Source organism: Peromyscus maniculatus, chromosome 19 (genome assembly GCF_049852395.1).
Source record: "Peromyscus maniculatus bairdii isolate BWxNUB_F1_BW_parent chromosome 19, HU_Pman_BW_mat_3.1, whole genome shotgun sequence".
NCBI lineage: Eukaryota > Metazoa > Chordata > Mammalia > Rodentia > Cricetidae > Peromyscus > Peromyscus maniculatus.
Window position 1 is genome coordinate 43,577,960 of NC_134870.1, and position 26,847 is coordinate 43,604,806.

The 26,847-nt window shown below is 41.4% G+C and overlaps 1 protein-coding gene across 2 annotated transcripts; it reads left to right on the plus strand.

Annotated features, from left to right (window-relative positions):
• On the plus strand, window positions 1-25,673 carry Znf474 (zinc finger protein 474). 2 transcript variants are annotated; one of them, XM_042264063.2, is made up of 3 exons: window positions 6-156; window positions 694-865; window positions 24,281-25,673. In XM_042264063.2, exon 3 carries the CDS (start codon window positions 24,480-24,482, stop codon window positions 25,521-25,523), a length of 1,044 nt encoding a protein of 347 aa, XP_042119997.2. In that variant the 5' UTR covers window positions 6-156; window positions 694-865; window positions 24,281-24,479; the 3' UTR covers window positions 25,524-25,673. The 2 variants fall into 2 exon arrangements, with proteins under 2 accessions (XP_076411358.1, XP_042119997.2); XM_076555243.1 differs by lacking the exon at window positions 694-865 and having other exon boundaries at window positions 1-156.
• Window positions 25,674-26,847: the final 1,174 nt, after the last annotated feature.

A 26,847-nucleotide genomic window follows, 5' to 3' on the forward strand; every position in this document is an offset into this window, starting at 1 on the left:
CTTTTATGCGGCAGCCTTACCTTCTAACTCTAAGTCCCACAAGGGAGATGTGAATCTCGGAGTTCCCAGCTCTAGCGCCATCCTCCCTGCGTCCTCGGAGGGGGTTGGAATGCCACGGTAGAGGCCGAACATTGAGAAGACGGCAGATACTACAAGGTAAGTCTGTTGGAGTGGGGTACTCTGGTCTCCCAGTTCCTCAGTCTGAAGCTTTTCTTTCATCCAGCCATTACTTGGTACCTCGATTTCCTCCACAGCGTCTTTCCCAGTGTGCAGTAAATACTTCTTTGTGAGAGAATAGAAATTGGTCCTAATAATAATGATATTGGGATGGTATTGACAATGAGGCGTAAACTATTACTTAAATGCTGTAATGACTGAAAGATAATCTAGTTTCATTTAAAGACACAACCTAAATAATTTTCTTCAAAGTAAAGTATGCTCTTAACACTAATGCAATATTAAATTTATTGGCCAGCTTAGCCACACCAATAAAAACAGTGATAAAGGGTTCAATTACTCAGTTGAATTAGATTTTTTAAAACAATCAACCGAGTAAACTATAATCACACTTGAGTTCTAATTTTGAAATTCCTAAAATCAACTAATTTAACAGAATATATAGTCACATAGAATCCTCTCAACCAAGGCAAGGGCGTTTCCGTCACCACAGAAACTGTCCTTCTGTCCTTCCAGCCTGCCTTCTCTCCGTTGTGCTGACTTCTGTCACCAGAGCATGATATACGCCCCATGAACCCTGTATGTCTATAGTCATGCTGAGTGCTCCTGTGTCTGACTCCTCTGGATGTGGAGAACGTCCCTGGGCTGTTCTGTGCTGCTCTGTGGGCTGCTGGTCAGTCCTTGACGGGTGAGCATAACCCCATGATTGTTCTACATTTGTTTAGCTAATCTATTGGCTGGTATTTGGTTCCTTTCCAGTTTGGACCTGCTGTAACCAAGCAGCTGTAAACACTCCTGCAGCAATTCCATTCTTCAAGCCTTCCAGCTTCACTGAGATTCATCTGACAAAATACCCATGCATTTAGGGAGTATCATGAGGTGTTTTCACGAGGTACATAGCGGGAGGTGATGGCCAGATTCAACTGGGTTGAAGTGTCCATCACCTCCTACGGGGGCCTTGTTCGCTTTGTTCTTTTCTGGTGGAATGAATGCTTGTGATTCTCTATCTTGGTACATTTCAGGGATATGATATACTGCATCATCGTTGTCTTCCATCAGTATGGTTTGTATTAGGTCCCCAATAGTTAAACCAACAATTTGGATCCTTTAACCGTTATCTTTCCTTTACCCCCAGGCTCCAGCTGCTGGTAACCACCACTCTACTCAAATGACTGACAGGTTTAAGAAAAACATGTTAAATATCACTAATCATCAAGGAAATATAAGTCAGAGTCACCTCATGTGTATTAGAATCTCATTTCACAAAAATGATTTTTAAAAAAGAGGTGCTGGCAAAGATGTGGTGGAAAGGGAACCCTTAAGGGCACACTGTCTGTGGGAATGTAAATTCAACCCGCTATTATGGAAAGGTGTTTGGATATTCCTATGGAAAAAATAATAATAAAACTGCCTTAGGACCCAGCAATCTCATTTCGGGCATATGGCCAAAGGAAATGCAATCAGTATGCTACACTCCACGTGTACTGCAGCAACATTCAAGCACCAAGATAGGACACTGACAAGTCCATCAGCAGATGAATGGACAAAGAAATCACGAGATGCATTAGGGTGTTGTATATAGTATACATATATTAGAACAATCAGTTTTCAAAGGAAAGAAATCCCCATTTGTGGTAGCAGGGTGAACATAGAGGACACTGTGCTAAGTGAAATAACTCAGGTACAGAAAGACGAATGCTGCAAGATCCCCCTTCCATGAGGACTCTGACCATGTGCAACAAGCCCTCTGGTTGTTATGTTTTTATTTATCTTTGGCTTAGACCTAGGAGTGAAATTGCTAAGTTCAAAGTGAACATTTACCTTCAATCGAGTATGAAATATAGTATCTTAGCATAGGAATAATTTGAATCTGCCATTGACTAACCAAGGGGAACACTTCCTTGTGGGTATCTTTTTAATTGCCTATTCACACCTTTGACCACTTAAATGTTTTTCTTACCATTGATGATCCATAAACCACACACTAGACATACCCTACTTGCGTAGTATTATTGATAAGTTGGACAGATGATGCCACCAAAGGTGTCAGCATTCATCTTTTTCATCACTTCTATATGTACTCACCTTCAAACCAAGCTCTGTCATCCAGTACTGCTAGCATGTCACATATATGGAGTCATTTAGCACATACCCTTTTGTATTGGATATTTTCAGCATCATGTGTTTTTAGAGGACTCATGTTGTGTCTTGGTAGTTTGTTTTCATTGAGTCAACTCCCATGTAAGAATATGCTGCAATATTTTTATACTTGTACCTGGTGTGTAATTATGTTTCCATTTTTTCATTATGAGTAAAGCTACTGAAGACATCTACCTGCATGTGACTTTTTGTGGATATGTAACTTCATTTTTTTTTATACAGTATGTACCCTATGCATATGTCTTAGTGCCAACAAGTCTTCAGAGTGGCTGTAACACTCTACATTCCCACAAGGAAGGTTCTCCACATCCTTAGTAATACTTGGATTGACATTATTTGAGCTTCAGGCCTTGCAGTATGTATGTCTATGTCTCTGTGGTTTCTGTTTGCATTTTTCTTTTATAAAAATTTCTTGTGGGGTGATGGCAGTGCGTACCAGTCCTTGGGAAGCAGAGACAGGCAATCTCTGAGTTTGAGGCCAGATGGTCTACAGAGAGAGTTCCATGAAAGCCAGGGCTATACAGAGAAACTCTGTGGAGTTTAATCCCAGCATTCGAGAGGCAGAAGCAGTTGGATTTATCCTGGTCCAAAAAGTAAGTTCCAGAGCAGCCAGGACTATTAAACAGAAAAACTCTGTCTCAAAAAAAATTACACAAGAAAAAATTTCTTATTATTTTTATGTGTATGAATGTTTTGCCTGCATGTATGCCTGTGTACCACATGTCCAAAGGAGCCAGAAGGATCCTGAGCCTAGAGTTACAGATAGCTGTAAGCTGAACATCCAGGAACATTGTGTCATATTTCCTGTGTTCTACTGTCTACTAAAAAGTAGTTGTTAGCAGTCTAGGCAAAGATTTGTTCTTTTTAAAACTTATTTTATTATGTATACATATAGATATACATACCAGACTCTCTACAGATATAAATCTTAAGTATATTCCTTTCCACTCTGTCATTTGTCTTTTAATTATCCTAATTTTGTAGAGTAGTAGTTTCTAATGTAGAAGCATCATTTATTAGACGTTTACATTTCCATCCTTTTTGTTTTGTCTATGAAGTTTTTGCAAATACCAACATCACAAAAATATTTCCCTATGTTTGCTTCCAGGAACCATCTGGTTTTAGCTCTTGTGAGTTTCTCTGTGGGTTGTTTTTGAGTGGTAAAAGTAGAGAGTTGATACTTATTTTTATCCGTGAATGCACTCTATCTCCCACTGTTGTGGATTAGAGAGGTTTCTTCTCCTCCACTGGGTCATCTGGATAGCTTTGATAACAGATGAACAAACCGTAGTTGACTATATACTTCTCAACTCTATGAAATGCCTCTATTGCCTACCCTCATTAGTATCATAATTTTAACAAAGCAACTTGTATTGGCGTATCAGTATAGAAGCAAAGATTTGAAACATGTATAGGGATGGACCTTCTGTGACCACTTGCCAATGGTCTTACATAAAACTTAAATGAGATTGGGCCATTTTCCTTGAGTGTCATATACATATCTTCCTAGGCAGTAACCTAGTATTAAATGGCTGGACATTAAGAAAAGGCCAAAAATAGTCAATAAATTGATTTACAAAACTTAGTATCAAAAATTAATTTTAAATTGTTTAATTTTTATTTTTCATTAACTTATTGTCTAGGATATTACATGACCTATTCTATACAGGGGGAAAACAGTATTTATTGGTTCGTAACATATACACAGAGACATTACCTCTACTAGCACTGTCTTGCCTATTCAACAATGTATTTTTCACATGACAGAGAAAAAAAATAAACCTACTAAAGTAGCATTAGATCAAAAGTTTTGACATCTTCCTGTGAACAAGAGAAAATTATCAACACCCAAATGTTTTCAAAGCAAAAATATGACATATTCCTTTCCAACTTTGGAGCATCTGTCATAAACATCCACTTTGAGCCTGAAAATGAAAACTGTAATTTCTGTTAGTTGTGCTTTCCTGCTTATTTCAGAACTTGAGTCCCATATAATTGTCTCTAATAGAAATTTGAGAACAGTGACGAATGTACACAATTCCAGAACACCACTCCTGAAGGAGCAGTGACGATTCCTATGGGGTATTAAAAACGTGGGGAGGTGTTCTCCAAATGGCAATAGCAATATACCATGACACAGTAGTATAGGCAGGGTTTAAAGAGGTGACTTGCCAATGGGTTAAACATGGTGATGAACTGTAAATTTGATGTTCAGGGTACAATGAAGCCAAGCATTTATTTGAGAAAAGACCAAGAGAATCCTGGAGAGAGTTGTACACAAGCAAAAACTGATAAGGATCTGGTGTATTTTGAGTATGATTTTAAAATTCACACTGATTAGTAATTGGATGTTTCACTTTAAAAATATTTTTGTTTGGTTTTCAAGCATGTGCCTGCATTTATGTTCATGCATCATGTGTATACAGTGCAGAGGCCGGAAGAGGGCATCAGATCCTCTGGAACTAGAATACAAATGGCTGTCATCACCATATGGGTGGGGACTGGGAATTGAACCTGGATCCTCTATAAGAACAAGTACTCTTAACTGCTGAGCCATCTCTCCCTCCCAGACACTTCACTTTTAAATCAAGTCCTACTTGTATGTTCTCATGCAGGGACTGCATGGTTTACTCATGTACGTAGGAGCAGTAAACAACTGAACTTTACAGACCATATACCCTGCCATCATAAGGCAAAAACAAAGACAAATATATAAAAGAATGAACATGACTATTCTCCAATAAATATTTATCAAATGAGGCCAGGTTAGGCAGCCAGCCAAATCTGGCTTATGTTTGTGTACGCTTGTCTAATGTTTGAGCAATTCTGGTGAATTCTCTTCCCCAAATCATACATTAATTTTTAAAGTCTGTCCTTGCTCTTGGGGACAAAGTACTCGGAGATCTCTTCAGAAGAGAAATGACTTTCAGAGACTATTAAGTTTGAAATTCCTAAGTACCCATAATGCTTTTGTATAAAAGGGATTATGGATAAATAATCTCCAGCCAGGAAAGGCAAACCTTGGTTTTTAGATTTTGCTTGAATGTGCAGTGCCCTTGGCACATGTGACTAGCTGTCATATGGCCATTGTTAGTGTCTCTCCCACTGTCATCCTTAGGGGCCAGGGGCTGCAGCATCTACTCTACAGAAAGTCAGCCATTCCTTTCTGAATGACTCCACCCTGAGGTATCCTTCTTGGTCCAGTGCATAGTCTTTGGCTGGGGTCTTATTTGCCTTGGACTAATTATAGATACATGTCTCAGGCTAAATAGAATAGTAATCCCTTCATGAAGAGGAATTAACAAGATTTAACTGCTCAAGTATCCCTAAGACCTAAAAAAAAAAAGCCACCAAATCTTCATTTCTATTTTCTATTTAAATAATTACTTTGAGTTCTGTTGAAAATATAACATAAAATAAAGCTAATCTCATTCCACATAGGGTGTGTTTTGTCAGCGCCTGTCACGGGCCTGGCAATAGGCCATGTTCTGTCAGTCGAACTGTACAGAACAAATAAGTCCCCAGTGCCTTGGAATTCATGTCCAAGGGAAGGAAATGGATACCACACGTGCAAACCAAAAACCCAAAAACAAAACCACATGTTGCAAATGCAGTTCAGAAAACAAGCTATGATGTCACTGAAGAGAACTGGTGGTGGTGGCTGCAGAACACGTATGTAGGGGCATGTGACTGTGCATGCCAGTATGCATACATGTGGTTGTGTGCTTGGAAGAAAGTGCCAGCAGTTAACAGAGGAAAAGCAATCAGGGACGGCCTCTCTGGGTTGATAATATTTGCAGAGAGAAGTAAAGAGAGAAATCGGAACGCCAGACAAGGAACTAGGTTTTAGGCAGGGAAGTGGTCACATACACACAGCTACATTCCAGCCTCCACCCCAGTCTGCTGAGGGTAAGAAAGACGTTGGCTTGTTTGAAGAACTGGAGGTAAAGTGAGCGAGCAAAGTACTGTACAGAGGAAGGAAAGAGGGAATCAGGAGAAAGACCTGGGAGGGGAGAGGATCTCCATGGTCAAGAGTTTGAGCTCTGTTTTGAGAAAGGTGGGGCAACTGTAAGCATCTAATCTGGGTCAGGGCACTGGGTTCTGGTTGGAATTTGCAAAGATAAATATAGTTGCTAAGAAAATAAATGAACTGGAAGAGTCAAGGTGAATGTGGTCCTTCAAAGCCATGGCTGACACAGGGTATGAACGGTTGGGCAACCTGCCTGGCAGTGGACTTCTGAGCATAGGCCAACATTCAAAGGAATATCTTGACCCGTAAGTGTTAGATGCAGAAATGTTTCCTGGTTTCCTGTGAGTTAATGCAATATCACAAGGTACCAACATCAGGTGGGGAGAGTGGATGGACACAGAAGTGAAATCATTTGAGAGAGGAGACCCACTCAAATTCAGAAGCAGAAAAAAAGCAGATCAGACAGAAAGTTCCTCTCTTCCTTGTGAATTCAGAGGATGACCCCATAGGGGAGAAAAGCTGCTGATGCTTTCGGTGTGTTATTGCCTTCTGCCTCTCTTCCTGAGCTGTTCTGATTGGCCATGCACCTCACAGGCAAACTATGGTCAGACTGGGCCTCCAGCTGGAGAGCTTGGACAAGGGAGAGCATCTTATCCCAAGTTAAAAGGCTTGTCAAGAGATGACGTTAGGGAAGTTACTGTGATATGAACAACAACAACAAAAAAAAATGAGAGACAACGATCTAAGACAGAGGATAGAAACAACTGGGAAAAAAACCCAGATTTCAGGTTTCAGCCAACGCTGTCTTTGTTAGTACCATGTGACCTAGTTACAACCCAGAATGTCATTTGTTATAATGATAAGAAGGCATCCTGGATTAAATAATTGCTAAGCAAAGGTCAGGATTATTATTAATGCACTGCCTTACCTAGAAGGCATATGGAGAGGGAGGTATACGTGTGTGTATAGCAGATTAGGAATTCTGTATTCAGAGAGGGGCAATTAAGAGCAGAGCACTCAATAATAATAATAAATGTAAACAATAAGCCTCTAACTCATTGCTGGTCATATATATTCATTAAAGTATATAAATACACATATAGTCAAAGGCTATTCATAAATATTTAATAAAAAGTTAATATACTATTTGACTGAGTTCATGGCATTTTACCCTCAAAAATACTAGGTGATTGTGCAATGCTACAATCAGATAAATCTTGGATTGCTTTATCAGTTCATTTCCAAGTTAGCCATCTTATATATGAAACACATGACATTGAACAAACCACAATTAAAACCACATTTTCCTCATCAGTCAGCCTTTCCTATGTAAAACACAATATCAAATGGAATTTAATTATCCTAACTATTGGGGCATGAATGGATGATAAGACATTCCCAAATAATGTTTTCTACAGAGATTTCTGGGAGCAACTTATGGTAAATAGCAAGTGCTGTTTTAAATTAAAGTTACTTAAAAGACACTGTACATTCCTTGCCTAAATAAAATAGGTGGTGTTGTGATACACTCACAATTTTATTAACTCTATCATGACCAAATTAATTTTATTATTAATTTTGTAACTGGAACTTCACAGTTAACTAAAAAGAATAAAGATTTAAAGCCTTAAATTGTGTCATCCTTCACATGGTATTTACAGGATAGACTTCCATGTGTGCCTTCTCAAATACTGACTCCATAATGTCTTGAGATGTTTACCTACACTCTATGAGGTTTCCCCCACCTGATGTGGAATTCAAAGTTGCTGGACTCGGGGGCTGGAAAATGGTCCTACAAGTACCCTCCATGCTAGCCTGAGGACTTGGGTTCCGATCCCCCAGAAACCACATACAAAACACAAACACTAGGAGGGTGTGGTAGCCCACCTACAATCCCAGCTCTCAGGAGCCAGTGTGTTTCCTGAATTTTCACCTGAGAGCTGGGTAGCCACATACCATCAAACCCAACTCAGATGAAGAGCTAGGTTAGACACTGGACTGGAGATGCTAGGCTTGGTCCATCTTCTGTGCATGAAGAGAGCAGAGGAGATCATCTAAGCACCATAACAAGAACAGCTTTTGCAACCCCTGAGCAAAAGACCATGGCCTTGGTGTTGTTTGGCTTTTGATTACCTCCAGACTTTCTGCTTTGATGAAACAGATATACTTCTATTTCCCTAAGTGACTGATGGAGGATTTTTTTAATTACAGTGACAAACGATCTTCACAGATACAAAATCAAAGTAACCATATTATAACAATTAGCCTGTGGACTCGTGAGTGGAAGAGTTGGGCTATTATGAAATAACTTGCAGTGAATTCAGCAACAATGGAGACAGGAACACCAAAGTTATGTCACAAATATATGCTCTGGACGCCACTACCTGAGGGAGGATACTGGATGAAATGAATTCATCCCTAAGTCCAGTTCCAGGCCCTTCTCACCTGCCACAAGTGTCCTCAGATGATGGGACACGTGTCATCAGGGTACATGCACAGGAAGCCACATGGGACTCTACTGCCAGGCCCAGCTCGAAAGCACACAGAATACCTGAATTGGGAGAATGCTGAGCCTGAGTTTAGGAGACTCTGTTCTCAGGTCTAGAATCCAAAATAATTCCTCAGTCACAGCTCATCACTTTCAGAAGACTAAGAAACAGAAACAAGTCCCATTGTTTCTGGTTAGACTGTCAATCATGCATCGTCCATACTGGGTTTTCAACTTCATATTTGTTAACGTCTCTTGATTGAACTGTTTTGAAATTCTGAGCAGAACTGGAGTCTACCCTGAGTCCACTTGTAAGAAGGGTTTGGAAAAGGCCAGTTCACAGCCAAGTGCTGCAAGTCAGCCTGTGTCCAGTGCCCATTGCTGTGCCAGTCAGCTTGAGTGCAGGGGAACATGGCCACCTAGAGCCAGCTAACTGGGAGATGGAGCAAGTGTCCTTAGCAAAGGGAGCGGAGATGGCAGGCAGGATTACAATGTACCATACGGTTTGGATGAGGTTAGAAAACATGCTCATGTTTCCCTAGAGTTCTCAGTATTTCCAGGACTGTGGCTGAAATGTCTTTTTATTGAATATAAATAAAATGTGGTTCGAGTTAGCTAGAGAATGAAAACTTGGGAACTTCTTGGGGTATTTTAATAAAAAGGAGAACAATTTCAGAAATGTTGCTAATTACATTTTCCTGTCTGCTACATTATGTATAAAGATGTGATCTAGTATGAAGATGGTATTTGAAAGCATTATAATAATAGTAGTGGGATATATATATATATATATATATATATATATATATATATATATATATATCATACCTGGCATCTGCCAGCACTTTATCTTTCATTTAATCTTCATAACAGTCCTGCCAGGTGACTTTTGAATCCCACAAAACAGGAAGAAACAAGTCCAGAGACGATAAGAACCTCACTCAACATTCCACAGCCAATAGGAATTTTGGAACTATGCTGTGAACCTAAGTCCAAGTTTATGTAGGGGTAATAAAACAAAGCAAATAAAAGAGACAACAATAATAAAAAAAAACTATGGACACTGGAAAACGAAGTTCTGATATTTTGGTAAACTTCTTTTTCTTCTTTTACTTAGAAAATGAGACCTTACCCCCCCCCCACAAAAAAAAAAAAACAAAAAACCCACCAACCTTTAGACACTAGGGAAGTTCTCATGGTTTGGCAAACCACTTTCTCTGCTTTTACTTAGAAAATGAAACCTTACCAATATATTTAAACAATTTGCTTGGCTCTGTGCTTCCCCACACACCCCTGCTAATGGTGACAATTCAATTACAATTAAGAACTGAGAGCCTGGAGATATGACTCAGTGGGCAAAGTTGTTGCTGTGCAAGCATGACGATTTGCATTAAAAACAAAAACAAAACAAAACAAAACAAAAACATTAAAAAAAAAAAAAACCTCCAGCATCTATTTTCAAATGTGGGGACTCTTGCCTATAACCCCAGCATTTAGGGTGGGAGTAGAGACAGACAGATCCCAGAGCTTGCTGACAGGTCAGTCTGTCAGAAACAGAAAGCTCCAGGTTCAATGAATGTCCCTGCCTCAAAAAACAAGGTGGAAATAACCAACATAGAAGTAAATGAGAGGCCGGGCAGTGGTGGCGCACGCCTTTAATCCCAGCACTTGGGAGGCAGAGCCAGGCGGATCTCTGTGAGTTCGAGGCCAGCCTGGGCTACCAAGTGAGTTCCAGGAAAGGCACAAAGCTACACAGAGAAACCCTGTCTCGAAAAAAAAAAAAAAAAGAAGTAAATGAGAAACTATCTCGGCTTCCTGTCTTAGTTAGGGTTTTTATTGCTGTGAAGAGGCACCATGACCACATTCCTTATATCCTTATAAAGGATAACATTCAAATGAGGGGGCTCGCTTACAGTTTAGAAGTTCAGTCCATTATAATCATGATGGGGAGCATGGCAGCATGCAGGCAGATGTGGTGCTGGAGGAGCTGAGAGTCCTACATCTTACAGGCAACAGAAAGTTAACTGGCAGACTGAGGGAAGCGAGCAAAAGAGACATCAAAGCCACCCCCACAGTGACACACTTCTTCCAACAAGGCCACACATCCTAATAGTGCCACTCCCTTTGGGGGCCATTTTCTTTCAAACCACCACACATCCTAACAGAATATATTGTTGAAAATGAATTATCTCATTATTTAATCTCTGCATAAATAAGTCAAAACAATAGAGCAGAATAGTTCAGAGGTGTCTGCCAAGATTTCAGCAAAAATAGGCATATATATCTGCTCTTGGGGACACAGGATGGGACATGAATTGGCTGCTTTAAATGTGTTGTACCCATAGTATTGGGAAGAGCATAGAAGTCTTAGTAGTTGAGTATAAGTTGTATTTTTGTAAATTATACCAATTTCTTCTCCTGCTAAAAGTTTGCTTTTAGAGGAAACTGTAATTATGTCTTTTTAAAAAACTGAAAACTTGCTTTACCTGGCTCCTAAAAATTAGAAGCCCAAATCCTTCAGATTTCATAATCCATTCTCTTTTTTCATTCTTATGTGATACATATTTTAAGAAAATCTGTGGAATGTTTCTATGACCCATAAAGGGAGTCAAAATTCCTGGTATCAACTGTAAGAGAGCTCATTATTTGTTTTCAATATATTTTCCTAATTAGTTAAATCAATTTTTCACTACTTTGCTTCTTATTTTGTCCGTACCTCGCAACCTCCCAGCCTCCCCCCTCCCCAAACTCCACATCTCTCTTTCTCTCCCTTCCTCCCACTTGTCTCATGCCACCCACTGTTACTTATGTACACACACCCATCTATATACTCAGTTATATTCATTTATGCACGTAAACATGTCTCCACTCACATCCACGCACATATTCCATCAAGCGATTCACAACACCTAAATGCTCACATCTTCCTACATTTCCACAATACCAGTGGCCCCCTTATTCATGCCTACCCCCCACACACTTGCACACACACGCACACACACACACACACATATAATATATATACACTCATTTGTGCACAAACACGCTCATTCTCATAATTCCATGTGTGCATTCTGATTAACTTGTATCCATCCACACACTGACCCATTCACACTTAATTCCATACTCACATTCATCCACTCCTGTCCCCATCTTCTCATAGGCATACATGCACACTTAAGCTCCACCCTGACAAAACCTCATACATATCATACAGAAACTTGCCTCTCTCTATACGTCAAGCCCTACCATTTGCAAGCATGACACGCTTTAGATACATACTTGTATCTTTGCGCACACTGCTGCTCCAATGACCCAAATTATCTTTCCTTCCTCTCTCACTATCTGACTGCTATGCATCCTTCAAAAATCACTTCAATGCTTTTTGTCATGAGAATGAGCATAACAGCAAAACTGAAATCATCCAAGATGCTTCAACAGTGAAACAAAGTATTATATATGTATAAAATCCTACCTTATGCAACAATTAAAAGCAGCAGATTACTGAAATATGCAACATGGTCAAATCTTCAGGAAACTATGCTAAATGAAAAAAGTCTATCTGCTGTCTAAGTTCATTTATGTAATATTTTGAAATGATAAAATTTTAGGAATGAAAGATTACTGGGAATTAAGTGGTTACTAGGAGTAAGGGATGGAGATTTGAGAGAGATAATGAAAAGAACATAAATAAGGTTAAAAATAGCATTACAGGGGATCTTTAGTATTGGAGCCATTTGGTACTTTGTGGTAGTGGCTGATATTTACATATGCAGTAAAATTATATAGAGCTTTTTTCATATACACAGACAAACAAATTAAATGGGTATTCTGGATTTTATTCAAATCTGTTTCCCGGGTGAGACATTATACTGTAGTTTTGCAAATTGGAGGAAAGTGAACAAATGCACAAGGGATCTTCGTATTATTTCCTTCAACTATATTGAATCTATAATTATCTCAATAAAAATTACCATTAAAATATAATTATAATGTTATCATCACACCTAAAAATTTAATGTAATTTTTAATATCTGGGCAGCAAGATATATTTTAAAGGACTGTGGTATGAAAAAGGATAACATGAACCCTGGCCAGTGGAAATTCCTTAAGTATATGAGAACAGTCAATTCTGTCCCACACAGAGGGGAAACTTGGCACACAGCAAACCATATGGCCAAAACCGGGATCTGCAGGCATGATGAGAAACAGAGACCAGCAAATCCCCCAGACTGTAGGCACCATGCTCTGAGAATGAGTAACTGTCCATATCCTTCTTCATGAGGGGGTACACAGCAGGAAAACAAGAGACTCCCAGCCTTGGGATGGCCACACCAGCCTAACCTCAATCATTTTCCTTTGTGTAATCCTCTTCTAGCTTTGGAGAAGCTTCAGGTACGATCCACTTAACAAAATAATCTCTCACATATTAAAATGAAAAGCATTTTTTTTCCTGAGTATCATGGGCAACACTCTCCAGTGTTCTTTTTGTACAGTATACTACAGTTTTTATCTGTGGTTTGCTTATGTGTATGTCATTCAGTCATTGAGTCTGAGCTGGGTAACAGTGATGCCCATGATGAACACCTTATGCCAGGGATTGTATAATGGGGTTACACAGAAAGACTACACAGGGGGCAGCAAGTTGGAGGATCTACATTATGCCGGAGCTCTGTACAGAGAACGAATGCCTCTACAAATCAGAAATGAATTTTCAGGTCAGATTCAAAACAGATAGTGACTCTTCCTACTCCACAAGGTCCAAGCACCTACTTCCACTTGCTGGAAAATGCTGCTTGTGGTGTGGACAACATGGTTGCAAGAAGAAAAAGAACTCTGTTACACATGGAACACCCTCATTAATAAGAAATGCCAGGAACTGGCCAAAAGCAGTGTGCATTTAATTCAAATTTCTGAAGAGGGTACTTAATGATGGTTCCCTCTGGTGTACATATGCAATGCAAAACAAATAATGTAGTCGAAGAAGAGAGAGGATAATGGATGTGAACCAAGAAAGACATACTGACCACAGTTGGGGTAAGACAGAATCAGAAGTTGCCATGCACCGTGGCTAGGGATTCTCACCACCCTAGACAGTGACACTAAGACTCACTGAACAATGTTCTGTATTTGTTTGTCTGTGATTATGGAGTGAATTTTATTGTAGCTCATTCGAGACAACCAGATGGGTATGACGCCAAGGCCCAGTCTGTGTGATGGAGTTTCCCACCAAGTTGTTACCTTTGGAGATGAGCTTGCTTACTGTACCATGATTTAAAATTCTAGGCCTAAGTGTGGACAAGACTAATGGAATGACCTTTTGGCAGAAGGCTGCTGCGTCCACAAAACTGATTTCAGTTTTTTTTTTGAGATGGTTTCATTTCTTATTATGAGTTGCAAGTTACCATAAAAACAATGGCTTAAAAAGCACAAATTCATTATATGACAGTTCTATGTCAGAGGTCTAGCCAGGGGCCTCCGTGGGCACAAGCTGAGATGTTAAAAGGTCACTCTCCCCAGATTCCAAAGGTGCCCCACATGCCTTGGCTTGTTTGGGTCTTCCTCTATCTTGAAAGTCAGCAAATGTTTGTTGAGTTCTTTTTGTACTTCAAATTCCTTCTCTCTCTGCAGGTTGGGGACAGGCAAAGTTCTTCACATTTGTGAGTAGAAAGAGCCCATCACTCCCAACATACAACAATCTGCTTTCTATACACTACAACTGAGTTAACATTTAAGTAAGACATTTCTAATTAGGAACTTGTTAACACTGCTTTTATCTTCCAGTCACATTATGGCAACTCTAGAGTCAACCACTGGGTGCCTAGTTCTTTATTCGTTTCCTAATTCTGCCCTTATTGTGTTGGCTTGCCCTAAATGTAAAGACAGATAGTGCTTAAAAGTGATATGGGATGGCATAGAATGAAATATAGAAAAGGAGCCAGCTGAAAACGCAAACAAATACCTCAGCCTTTGCCATCTTCTCTGCAACTGAAAATACACACACAGATTTTCCTTCTCCGCTACAAGGAAAAGGAGCAAGACAGCAGATACTCTGACATCCAGGGTGTTGGATAGTAATTCGACAGTGAGTGGCAGGAAGCTTTCAGTACCTTGTAAACCACAGGATATCTAAGCCATAAGCTATGGGGTTTTTAAATAAAGAGCTGTCACCACATTTCATGCTTTGCCTGGGCTCGTGGGACACAGAGAGGAAGCAAGTTCCTCACTGACAGCAGGAGACACATTCTGGTGGTTTTCACCAGCAGAAGACATCTTGTGTAAGTTTTCCTGAGAAGGGAAAAGATGTGGTGCAGAGGGTTCGGAGTCATTGATGAGTTCTAAGCATAAGGTCTGTGACAGAGTGTCTTCACAAGATTCAGTGACATCAAACAGAATGACAATAACTCTCGGGTGACATATCTGCATAGGGAGGTCCTGGTACCATGGCAATAAAAGCCCACGGTGAGAAGCAGTGTTTAGTTTGGAGGCATAAGTAAACCATCAAGCCTCCAGACTCATTGCCCGTCAGTGAGCAAATCAGAAAATAGAGCCTCATTTGTTGATTGACACAATAGAAACGCAGCCTTCCCATAGGCCCTGGTCAGCTTTTTCCTTCCTGCCCAGGGACTCTCCTCAGATACAGCTCTGGGTAAAGAGAGCATTATTAACAGTGTTGAGGGCTATAATGAATGTTCTTAATGATCAGTTTAAGAGTTAGCCAGGCTCCAGGAGACTCTGACCTCCTGGAGGTAGATAGAGCTAAGGCACAATACTGGTTCTGTTATTAGGTCAGTGGGGGATATGGCTAGGAAGGTCCCCCTGGGACGCAGTGACAGCCATCTGACTTTTGCCAATTTATCCTAGCCAAGGGCAGCCGTACGCATTATGGTTGTTTGACACACTAGGGCAGTGACTATATTCCAAATATTGTTACCCTTGGCTTGGCAGCCTATGCCAAAAGTATTGCACTAAGTGATAATGAGTCCAGTGAGTCACAACAGCAGAACTTTGTCAGGCATCTCATGTGCTGAGGCTAGTAACACATGCGTTGATTCAAACTTCTTCTAAAATTTGAATACTAAAACCTGAGTATTTTCCCCTAATCTTTGATGGTAATTTTAGATCTCCTTCTAGCTTGAGAAGGAATTATAGTTCTGTTCTTCCACGTGTTTAGTTTAATTTATACTCACTTCTTGACAAAATAGCTTGGCAGAAGAAAAAGTAGTCCAAATTCTTCAGTCCTCTCTAATGAGAGATTTTCAAGTCCTGAAAATCCTACAATTGCTTTTATTGTTGGTAGATGATTTGATTCTTAAATTGACTGGTTCTTTAGAAAGAGCAATAGCATCCTATAGAAGGAAAAACGTTGAGTGGTAAAGCAAGGTCCATTGGCTTACATAGAACAGCTCAAATTGAGTGGATTGATAATGCAAATGACCTGAGAGTATTCAGATGACCCCATGAAACACTTGTTTTCCTGCTGTTGCCCCCCCCTTCTATTGTCCTTCTTGTGGGTTTTCTAAATACCAGGTCCTTGTCCCTTTCTTTTTGGAATTACATGTCATCATTCTGACCCTTCAATAACTTACAAACATTCCTCCTGATGTCACTGAGTCTTTTCTTCTCGGATCCTTCCCTCATTCCTCAAACCATGCATTTCATCTTCAGCCCACTTTCACTGGCAGGATTCCCCCCTAAAATCTTCAAACAATAAGTATGTTGTGACTTTAGTCGTCGTCATATCTCACAGAAAAGATAAGATATCTTCAACTGGATCCTCAGTTTCTGAAGAGCTGGGATTTGCAAATTCTTGAAGTGGTTTTCAAATATCCAGTTCAGAAGAAGACTGTGGGAAAGGGTCAGTTTCAAGTGAGGTTCAGAGGCAAACTTACAGACTCAAATGGCCCCAGGGTGAAGCCTGCACTATAAATTAGTGAAGTGAACTGGTTGAGAAACTTTGGCAGAGTCCAGCTGCCATCTGATCTGTGACTTTCCTTGTGTTTTAGCTTATATTGGTTGTGTGACAGGAATGCAAACTCTACAGGCTAAATCTTCCACTATGTCCAGTAAATGCAAATAACCATTCATGAGACATCTCTAAATTCAAATATAGTAGGAAAGTAATTCATTTTTAACACTTTGAATGCTACAAAGAATACATGCATTTGGGCTATATTTAGTTTCTCAGCCACTACTTGGGATAGAATTATCTGAAATATGAGAAAAACCAGTATGTGAATGTGCTGGTTAGTTTGTGGTTGTTGTTATTGTCAATTTGACACAAGCTATAGTTAGCTGAGAAGGAGAAACCTCAATTTAGAAAAGGCCTCCATCAGATTGTCCTGTGGAACATTTTCTTGATTGATGATTGCTGTGGAAGAGCCCAGCTCCCCACCTATGGGAGGTGCCACCCTGGGGCAGATGGCCCTGGGTTGTATAAGAAAACAAGCTGAGGAAGTGATGGGGAGAAAGCCCAAAGCAGCATTTCTCTGGGGGATCTGTTTCGGTTCCTGCCTTCAGGTTCCTGTTTCCAGGTCCTTGCCTTGAGTTTCTACCCTGACTTCCCTTGATGATGGTAGACTGTAATCTATAAGCCAAGTAAACTCTCTCCAGGTGCTTTTGGTCAGTGTTTTGTCAAAGCAACAGGAAGCAGACTAGGTCATTGACATTCTTTTGATTATTCCTTACTAGCCTGAATCCTCCTGCTCCACCCTCTTCTTCTCTTCCATTTCTCTTTCCTCATCCTTTGGATTTCCACACGTTACAGGCCTCTGGTGTGATTATATTGGTGGTTTCCGTAGTCATTTCTCTGCTGCTCCACAGAACAGTGTGACAGTCACATGACCATACCTGTGTAGCATTCATGACGGTGTACCCGGTGATTTGGATACTCAATATAGAGTGAAAAGTACAGGTTGGATCTAATACTAGCTTCCGTGGGGTGATATTATGAACCTTAACAACATAAAATGTCCATGCAGAAGGCGCTACTTAGAGGCATAAAATGTCCATTTCTGTCCATTCCCTGTAGCTTTTCTAATACCACAGACTATTGTGTCCACACCTAGCAGTTAGAGGGAATGAAAGTAAAAGAACTTTTGGGTTGAATGTCTTTATACTGAAAAAAAATTAGGAAAGGGTTTTTTTAAAATTAACCATTCAAATCCAAATTGGAAATGCCCATATTCCCTCAAAGCCATGCCTCTGACTACATGGCTTTTTCTTTTTTAAAGCATTCCTGTGTTTACCTATGAAATACCATTCTTTCAAGCCATACAGCCCCCAGGTCCCAGCTGTTCTCATGGGACCTGTTGTCAGTTCATATGAGATTTACTGAGGACCACAGACACCAATCTCCCTAGTTCTTCCAGGAAGAGTACTAGACACCCAGTTCCCATCATCTTTTCTGGTAATCTGAGTGGGGTAGCTTTCCTCTGATTTCTCTCCATAGCAGTAATGGCCTTATGGCTGGATGATCAGCAGGTAGAGAGTCATACAAAACTAAAGAAACAATAGCTATGCCCAAAATGACAGGTTTCCCCTTATGACAAAGTTCAATTAGTGACAAGAATGAGAAGTGACATTTTCTAGCTCATAACATTATTTTCTTTAAGTTACAAGACCACATTTTTGGTGTTCTGAGTGAGTTTTATTGTTGAGGTAAGCACCTTAATTTCTAACAAGTTATGAAAGGATTACTTTGCTTATTGCAGTAGTAAAATAATGTGTAGCCTGAATAGCGTGGATTTTTTTTATTGCTTATTCTGTTTGTAACCATCAGGAAACAAAAACCATATAAGTTATTTGAACAGAGGGAATTTATCCAAAGTGCTGTTAACTAGGAATGAAGCTGTTACCTAAGCAACCAACAGTAAAAATGAACAATGGAAAGGAGGTGACAGTTCCATTCCCAAGACTGAAAGATGATATGGAAGACGCCTCATTTGCAAAAACTTAGACACTCAGAAGAGGCATCTGAAGAGACAGGAACCAGATCTTCCTGGAAGAAGAGCCAACTGGCTGCAGATAATGTCCAGTGGAGGTCAGTGGGTCTTCCCAAGTGTTATAAGGACAAAACGGGATTCCTCTGCTGCTGCAGAACAGAAGTGAGTTGCAACATAAGGAAGAGTTGCTGGAGTGATGTTCACAGCCATCGTAAGCAGACACAAAGTCATCAACAAAGAGCGTGTTGGCTCTTCCTGCTCCAACCTAATGTTCTCCTTCCATTGGCACCACTTCAGAGCCCCCAAGGCAGTACAGTCTTGGGCAGAGCGCTTCAGGAAGCATAGTAGAGAAGGAGGTTGGGAGGGTCGATCCTAAGTCAAAAACGGGCTCAGTTCTTTAAGAAGCTCGTGGAAAAAAAGTAAGCTTTTGTTTTCTTGAAGAATGTCATTACATTTTTTTTCTAAAAATATCTCTAGGAAATGAAGTATGAATAACTTATAAGAACCATTGGTTGATATTTATAGTTTTGAGTATTTCACATGTGATTTTCAGGATAAAAATTACATATTTTAGTAAGTCAGCTTTGCTCTGAACATATATCCCTTAAATTATCTTATTTGAAAAGATTTTGAAATTTGAAAGATCATAACTAGAACTTATTCTAAGAAGTATTTTTTTATTATTCGAAAATTTCATACATGTATACTGGTATCTTGATGATATCCACCTGGAATCTACCTCTCCAATTCCCCATGGACTCTCAAGCACATCTCCCTTACAACTTCATGTTGTCCTCCTCCTCATCTTCATAATTATTGTTAGTTTAGCCCTCCAAGTCCCAGTTAGAACTGGCCATGTGCACATGGATGTGAGATCATCCACTAGGAGCATGGGCAGCCTACCATGAGTTACACTTTTAAAGAAAAATTACTCTTCTTCCCTCAACTGCCAATAGCTTCACAGCTGGGGTGGGACCTCAGTGGTCTCTCTCCTCCATGCTGGAATTTTTATCTGGCTTTGTCTTGTGCAGGTAACCACAGCTGCTGTGAGTTACACAACAGCCATGTTGTGATCAAGGACAGCACTTCACAGCTCTCCTCCCCAATCTCCAGTTCTTACATTCTTTCCGCCTCCTCTTCCACAGTGTTCTGTGAGTCTTGGTGGGGAAGGGGTCAGGTTGATACAGATCTTCCGTCTATGGTTACACACTTCCAGTCATTTTTACAACGAGAATTCTTTTTGTGCTGTAGCAAAGGCCATTATTTAATGACTAGGATATCTCAGTTACTATTATGTTTTCATGTTTAAGTGACCTCTAAAATATACAAATAGACATTTGTCTCATGTGAATCAATTCTAAGGAAGGTACCCTAGTGCTCAGTAGTGGGTTTTACACTTAACAGAGACCCAAGTTCATGCAAGTCTGTGCCTGGTCACACCAAGTGTTACATGGATATAAACTGTTCCAAGATGGCTGCTGGGGTTCCAGACATTATATGTATGTTCTTAACATCAGCGCCTATAATCCTAGCACTTGGCAGCTGGAGGCAAGAGATCATAAGTTTACACTCAATGTGCAATAAATGCTAAGAGCCTGTCTCAAAAGGAAAAAAAAAAAAAAAAAAAACTCGTCCCATCTACAAAAGAACTCACAGACTTTTAGCTGAAAAACATGCCCAGCTAAAAATTAGGGCTGCATTGGCCAGCGGAGTTGGGCAGCATGGCTTTTGGTAAGTAACAAAACTACCACTGCCAGACTCTGGGAGGGATATTACCTCATTTGCCACAAGCCTCAGTGTAAGCGAGGATATTTGCTCCTTTTGAAAAGCACAATTTCCCAGGTAAGAAAGTGCAGAGGGTATATTAGGAGACCATGCTTGCATGAGCATCGAGAGAGAATGGAGGTTACTGAACAGGGTAAACGAAAGACACAAAAATCAAACCTTACTCGCCTTTGGATTGTGGCCATTCAGCACGAGCTTCAACTTTGTTCTTATATTGTTGTCCATTTGAAGAATTGGAGTTCTAAACTTACAGAAAAAAAGAGGCTGTCTCATGTGCTAATTATATTTATTTTAAAGGATTAAGGTCGTTTTAAAAGACTTGATTGTACTTTTGGTTGCGTCCAATAATTTTTTTTTTTTGTTTTAAAGAAACACTATTTAAAAGAAAAGTGGGCTCTGGATTCCCACAATAATTACACTCAAATTTGTGCTTGTTTCTCCCTTCTCATGACCCCTAAAGGGAGTGGAAAAGGACATAATCTTGATAAAATGTGAGCCCTCCAAGGTGCCCCTTAAATGTTCAGTTTGCAAATATGTCTAAAATTCAAGCATGTCTCCACAGATGCTTGGGGTAAAGCTGGCTGGCTTTACAAAGCACTTCTCTTTATGTACTAGCAACATTGTTTTATGATGTGTCTGAGTGACAGGACGGTTTCTTTAGGTGAGTTAAAAACATGTATTGAGTGTTTCTAGCCCTTTTGCCTTAATCACCAACTTGCAGGGCACGATAACCAACCATCCTTGCCCTGGCACACTGCCTTAGCAGACTCAGCAGCAGGGACGTTATCCACTGCTCCTCAGGCCCCTCAAAGTTCACTCACTTCTAGGTACCTCATCTCTTTTACTTTCCTACCTCCACTTGTGGTGAGAAATGTCTGTAGGAGAGGGACGCAGCGGAGGATTGAAACGGGAATCTTCGGACACTTCATTCCCCTTGGCGCAGAGACTGTGTTCATAGCCCACTCATGTTCCTGTGCTGTAAGGACAGCGGCGAAGCAGCTGCGGGCTGAACACCCTCTGGCCTCCCTGAGTGGTCTTCATGATCACCCTGAGTCTATTGTCAAGAGAGACTAAACAGGTCATTCCTCACACACCTCTACCCCACACCCAGCCCCTCCCGGGCCCAGTTACATAGATGATCCTGAAGAGGCTGGTAGGTTGAGAGAAAGGGTGTGTTGCGCCTCACCAGAAGAAACTTCTAGCAAACCATATTTAGAGCAAAATTAAATGACCCCTTCTCGTAGGGAACATCCTTGTCTTTGGGAGCGCTTCTCTCCCTGTGCTGTTTTTTCCATCTGTGCGCTCTCCACCCACCTGGCTTTGCTTCTCCGAAAGGGAACACCGAGGCTGGAGAGAGCTTAGTCGACTGCCCAGGAGGCATGAATAGTGTATTAAAACGGGACTGGAAACTGATGGGAAGAAGCTCCACGGAATGCAGGCCGAATGGATAATGGAAAGAGCTGCGCGCTCCAGCCAGCGAGAACTGGAATTGAACTCCAGTTCCGTCATTTAGAAACTCCTTGGACACCTTACTTGTCTTCTCTGAGTTGCAGTTTGTTTATAAAACTGAATAATAATATCTGCCTCATCATCATGTCAGAATTAACTGAGTGGTGTTCATGAAAACTAGCGCAGAGTTTGGCCCACAGTTGGCATTCAATAAATCTTAGTCTCATACCCTCGTGAGAAAGGGGATAGCGTGGTTGGGGTAGGTCACAGGGCTTTTTCAGTATTCTGCTGAGAACTGACTCTCTCTCTCTCTCTCTCTCTCTCTCTCTCTCTCTCTCTCTCTCTCTCTCTGCCTGTCTCTCTGTCCCCCTCCCTCCCTCCCTCCCTCCCTCCCTCCCTCCCTCCCTGTGTGTGTGTGTGTGTGTGTGTGTGTGTGTGTGTGTGTGTGTATGCACATGTAGGTAGGAAGGAAGAGGTCACAGACAGAGACAGACAGATGGAGAAGCAGTTTAAAAGAAGAGAGCCTATTTTATTGCATTGACTTCCCTAATATCTTGCACTCCTTTCACTGTCTGTAACTTCCTGGTATCGGGGGGGAAATGGATAACTAGGTCAGAGTAGCCAGTAGCTCTGGGTATTTTACCCACTTGCTGATAAAAGGTAGTGAGATCTCTGCGCCGTGCTCCCCACGCCCCCTATCCCACTTCCCCGCGCTCCCCCTGTTCCCTAGCCCACTGTCTTTTCTAATGGTACTGAGCAAGTGATCCGTTTTCCCGAGTTTCATTTTCTGTGCTGGCCACTCTGCTTGCAGCCAACACATTCTTTGGCTGCCACGTGTTAGTACTGCTGTCTCAGGGGCTGTCAGAATGAAGAATGGTTTCATTCTCTGTGCCAGACCTGAGCTGATCTTCTAAACGACGAAGATTCGGGCCTCTCTTGGCACCCAAATACAGGAACCGGGCTCGGATCTCACAGTTCTTTTCATCCACTGTAACCCTCGTAACTGGGTTTTTCATATTCCACGTCTAAGCTCATGTGTTTGCGGACAGCAGTGAGGCCCAGGTCAGGTGCTTCTCTGGGACCCAAGTGGATGCTTTCAGGTTCCAACCCTGACTCAGTGACCCAGGAAATGAGACCTTGAGATGTCTGAAAACAACCTTCCCGTGACCCAGGATATGAATGAGGCCCTGAGATTTCTGAAAACCACCTTCCTTAGAATTAGGTTGTTAACTCACAGTAAAATTTACTCATAATTTCCCCCAAGATAAAAAATTCCTTCTGCTTCTGCCCATAATGAGATCTCATTACCCTATCAGCCTTTCCTTCTAGTTTGTTTGAGAAAACCAGAGACCATGTTTTTCTTTCTGTCTTTACAAAACCTGGTTGGTAAGCATACATACATAAAAACAAAATAAATATGGTATGTAATAAAAGAGCATCAAGCAATGCCCAAACATCTTAGTTCCAAGGAAGATATGCAGCTACCAAGTCTGGGTTCTTTGCTTCAAATCCATAAATATTCAAGAAGCCTTGAATGCTACATATCTCAGTGCACACTGTCACCTCCAATACTTGACACATTTCAGCAAAATTTGTTTCACGTGTTAAATAGTAAAAAAAAAAAAAAAACATTGTTTTTAAAGAATAGTGTGAGTGTCACCTCAAATATTGGACACATCCCAACAAAATTTGTTTCACTTTTAAATAGTGCTAAAAACGAGGTCTTTTTGTTTTTAAGAAACAGTCTGAGGAGCCTGCTGCTGTCACAATTGTCAGAGGGATCTAGGACGCTGAAGGGTCGGGACTCTCTAAAGGAGGGGGTTTGTGGGATTGGGAAGGTTTTCCACAGGGTCTGTTGATGCCTTTCATCTTTGTGGTTTTCTGTTTTTTCTTCTGTGTGGCTATTGCCATCCTGGACTCTGCCTCTTGGCACGGGTCATCCATGTCTATGGGAGGTCATTTTCAGGCGCCTTTGTGTATAATTTTGCTCTGCTAATTTCAGTTCCCTGCAAATTGTAAACAAATTATTCCATTCAGGTGGACGTTTCTTGAGTATTTCTAATGTATAGGTTACTAAGCTAGTCAAAGAGACTACATGGCCAATTAAAAACTACTACCTTTTATCAGTTTATGATCTAAGGTGTGTGTGTATGTGTGTGTGTGTGTGTGTGTGTGTGTGAGAGAGAGAGAGAGAGAGAGAGAGAGAGAGAGAGAGAGAGAGAGAGAGAGAGAGAGAGAGAGAGAGAGAGGAGACAGAGTCTGTGTAGTAACTTCTTGATTTATGTTCCCCACTCCCACTCCTTGCAGATCTTGGAGACATCTGAGGCTTAATGGGGACTTTCCAACATTCCAGACTGCTGTCCTACAATGAAGCTCTGAGTCACTGACCCAAGTACTGGCAACAATGTGGATGCCCAGGACCGCCAGCTTCAGGCACCGTCAGTGTAAGCCCCGAGCTAGTGTGGCCTGAAACTCCAGCCAGCGCTAGAGAAAGCCTCCCGTGTTCATGGAAAGAGGAAAGGAAAGGATTCCCAGCCAATCACCACGACCTTTCTGCGGTTCCAAGGAGCCCACCTTCCTTATCCATCAGGCTGTCCTGCCTAGAGATTCCCACGCGACCCTTCTGCCAGAAATACAGTGTGGAGGTCTCACTGAAAACAGAAAGACCAACGCTCAGAAAAGGAGACCTGGAACAGTGATACTATCAAAACGCCCAAGCAGAACTATGTCAGGAAGCCAGCCTAGCCCTCCTGTGATCCCACCCCGCAGACCGGGGTTCCGGATATGCTACATCTGTGGCCGAGAGTTTGGGTCCCAGTCACTTGCCATTCATGAACCCCAGTGCCTGGAGAAGTGGCGCATTGAGAATAGCAAACTGCCCAAGCACTTGAGGAGGCCAGAACCCTCCAAACCACAGCCCATCGGTGGCAGTGGCTCCTACAGCCTTCAGGCAGCCAACGAGGAGGCATTTCAGAGCGCACAGGCTCAGCTGCTCCCCTGTGGCCGCTGTGGCCGCACATTCTTGCCAGATCGTCTCCTGGTTCACCAGAGAAGCTGCAAACCGAAGGGTGAGAATCCCAGAACACCAGATACGGATGGTCCTGATGTTCCTACTAGTCTCAAGAAAGCTTCGAGCGGCATCCCAGCCCGACCAAGGACTCTCATCTGTTACATTTGTGGTAGGGAATTTGGCACACTGTCCCTTCCTATCCATGAGCCCAAATGCTTGGAAAAGTGGAAGATTGAGAATGACCGGCTCCCTAGAGAGCTGCGTAGGCCACTGCCCCAGAAGCCCCAACCCCTTCCAACCAGACAGCCTAGCCAAGAAGGGGCAGGTGTAGCTGCGCTTGTGCCTTGCCCGAACTGTGGCCGGACCTTTGCCCCAGACCGCCTACCTGTCCACCAGAGAAGTTGTAAATCTCAACCCAACGGGCAAAAAATTCCAGATTCGAACTTAGAAAGGAAAAGTGGCCCAAATGTACCCACCAATTCCAAGCAACAAAGGAACGTGGCAGCAGGAAGTGAGGACAAGGTAACTGGTGTGGTATAGGATAAAGTAGGTGGACTGGGGGCATGACGCATCTTCAAAGGGATGAGAGAATTGTTCCCAGAGCCAGCCACCTCAGCCCCAAGGATGGTGTCTCTCAAAGCCTTACTTGTGTCTCAAGGCAGTCTGTCCAAGTGGATCTCCTTTTGAACTCCAGGGGCTGTGTCTTTTTTGGCAAAGCAGACCTAACAACAACACACTTGCCTGGTTGGTTCATAATCCTCTCCAGTCCTACAGCCTAAAAGAGATGGACTTTTTTCCCCCTCTGATCCCTCATCCCAATAATCCCCGGGAGAGACTGTTACTTAAAATGAGTCATTAATGCTGTGTCTACATTACAGAGATATAATTCCCATTCCAACAGCCAATGTTTATTGCTGGTTTATTTTAGTCATCTACCTTAGGAATTCAGCTTTGGCAACGGTGGGTTATGCTGAGTTTATCTTACTAAAATAGAATCTGTGTCAAAAACCCCAAATGACTTTAGCAATAATTAAACACTGGGGCACTTGCTAGGGTCTATGTGTTCTGCAGATGCAGTATGATTTTGTTTAACTCATACATGATTATAATAAGTGTGTGTGTGTGTGTGTGTGTGTGTGTGTGTGTGTGTGTGTGTGGTTAACCCCAGCATGGATTCTGAAACAACTAGATATGCAAGCATGGTTCTGGGTAGAGCCCAGTCCTGTGCTTTTCTGTACCCTTTGTGGACACTGTTCATCGAATAGGGTCCCCCAACCTCAGTCATTCTAAACAAGCGTGAACTCAGGTGTCATCAGCCTATAAGGTGAAAGTTGTTGACATTTTTCTTGGGGTGTTGCCATCAGCAGGATTGAGTAGGGATGTTTATGAAGGCTGCTAATTGAACAACAGAACTTGGTACATACTCTTTGTTCTACTGTGAAACCAGGACACTGGCCTGTCACATCTGACATGTCAAACTGTAAGAAATAGGAGGTGGTTTTTTCTGAGGGCTATTTTAATTCCAAGAATGCTCAGACCCCCTAATCACAGACTCTTGAAAGCAACCTTTAGCTAGATAATGTTTTTAAATGGAGCAGTTTAAGGAAAAGAATGATATTCAAACTGTTATTAAACTGGAGTGATAGGGGCACATCTTTTATTGTGATCTAGTTTCTCTTGGCTTTATTTTTTTTTATTACTCTGAGGACTGTCTAGTCTTGTTCCTAGTTTCCATGACTAAAAAGCACAGACTTACTGGTTTTGAAGATTCCATGACAGTGATCCTAAAGCAGAAAAGTCAGACTAACATGCTGGACAGTTTTTCCAGTGACTATTGAAGATAGGGGAAAAAAAAATCCAAACG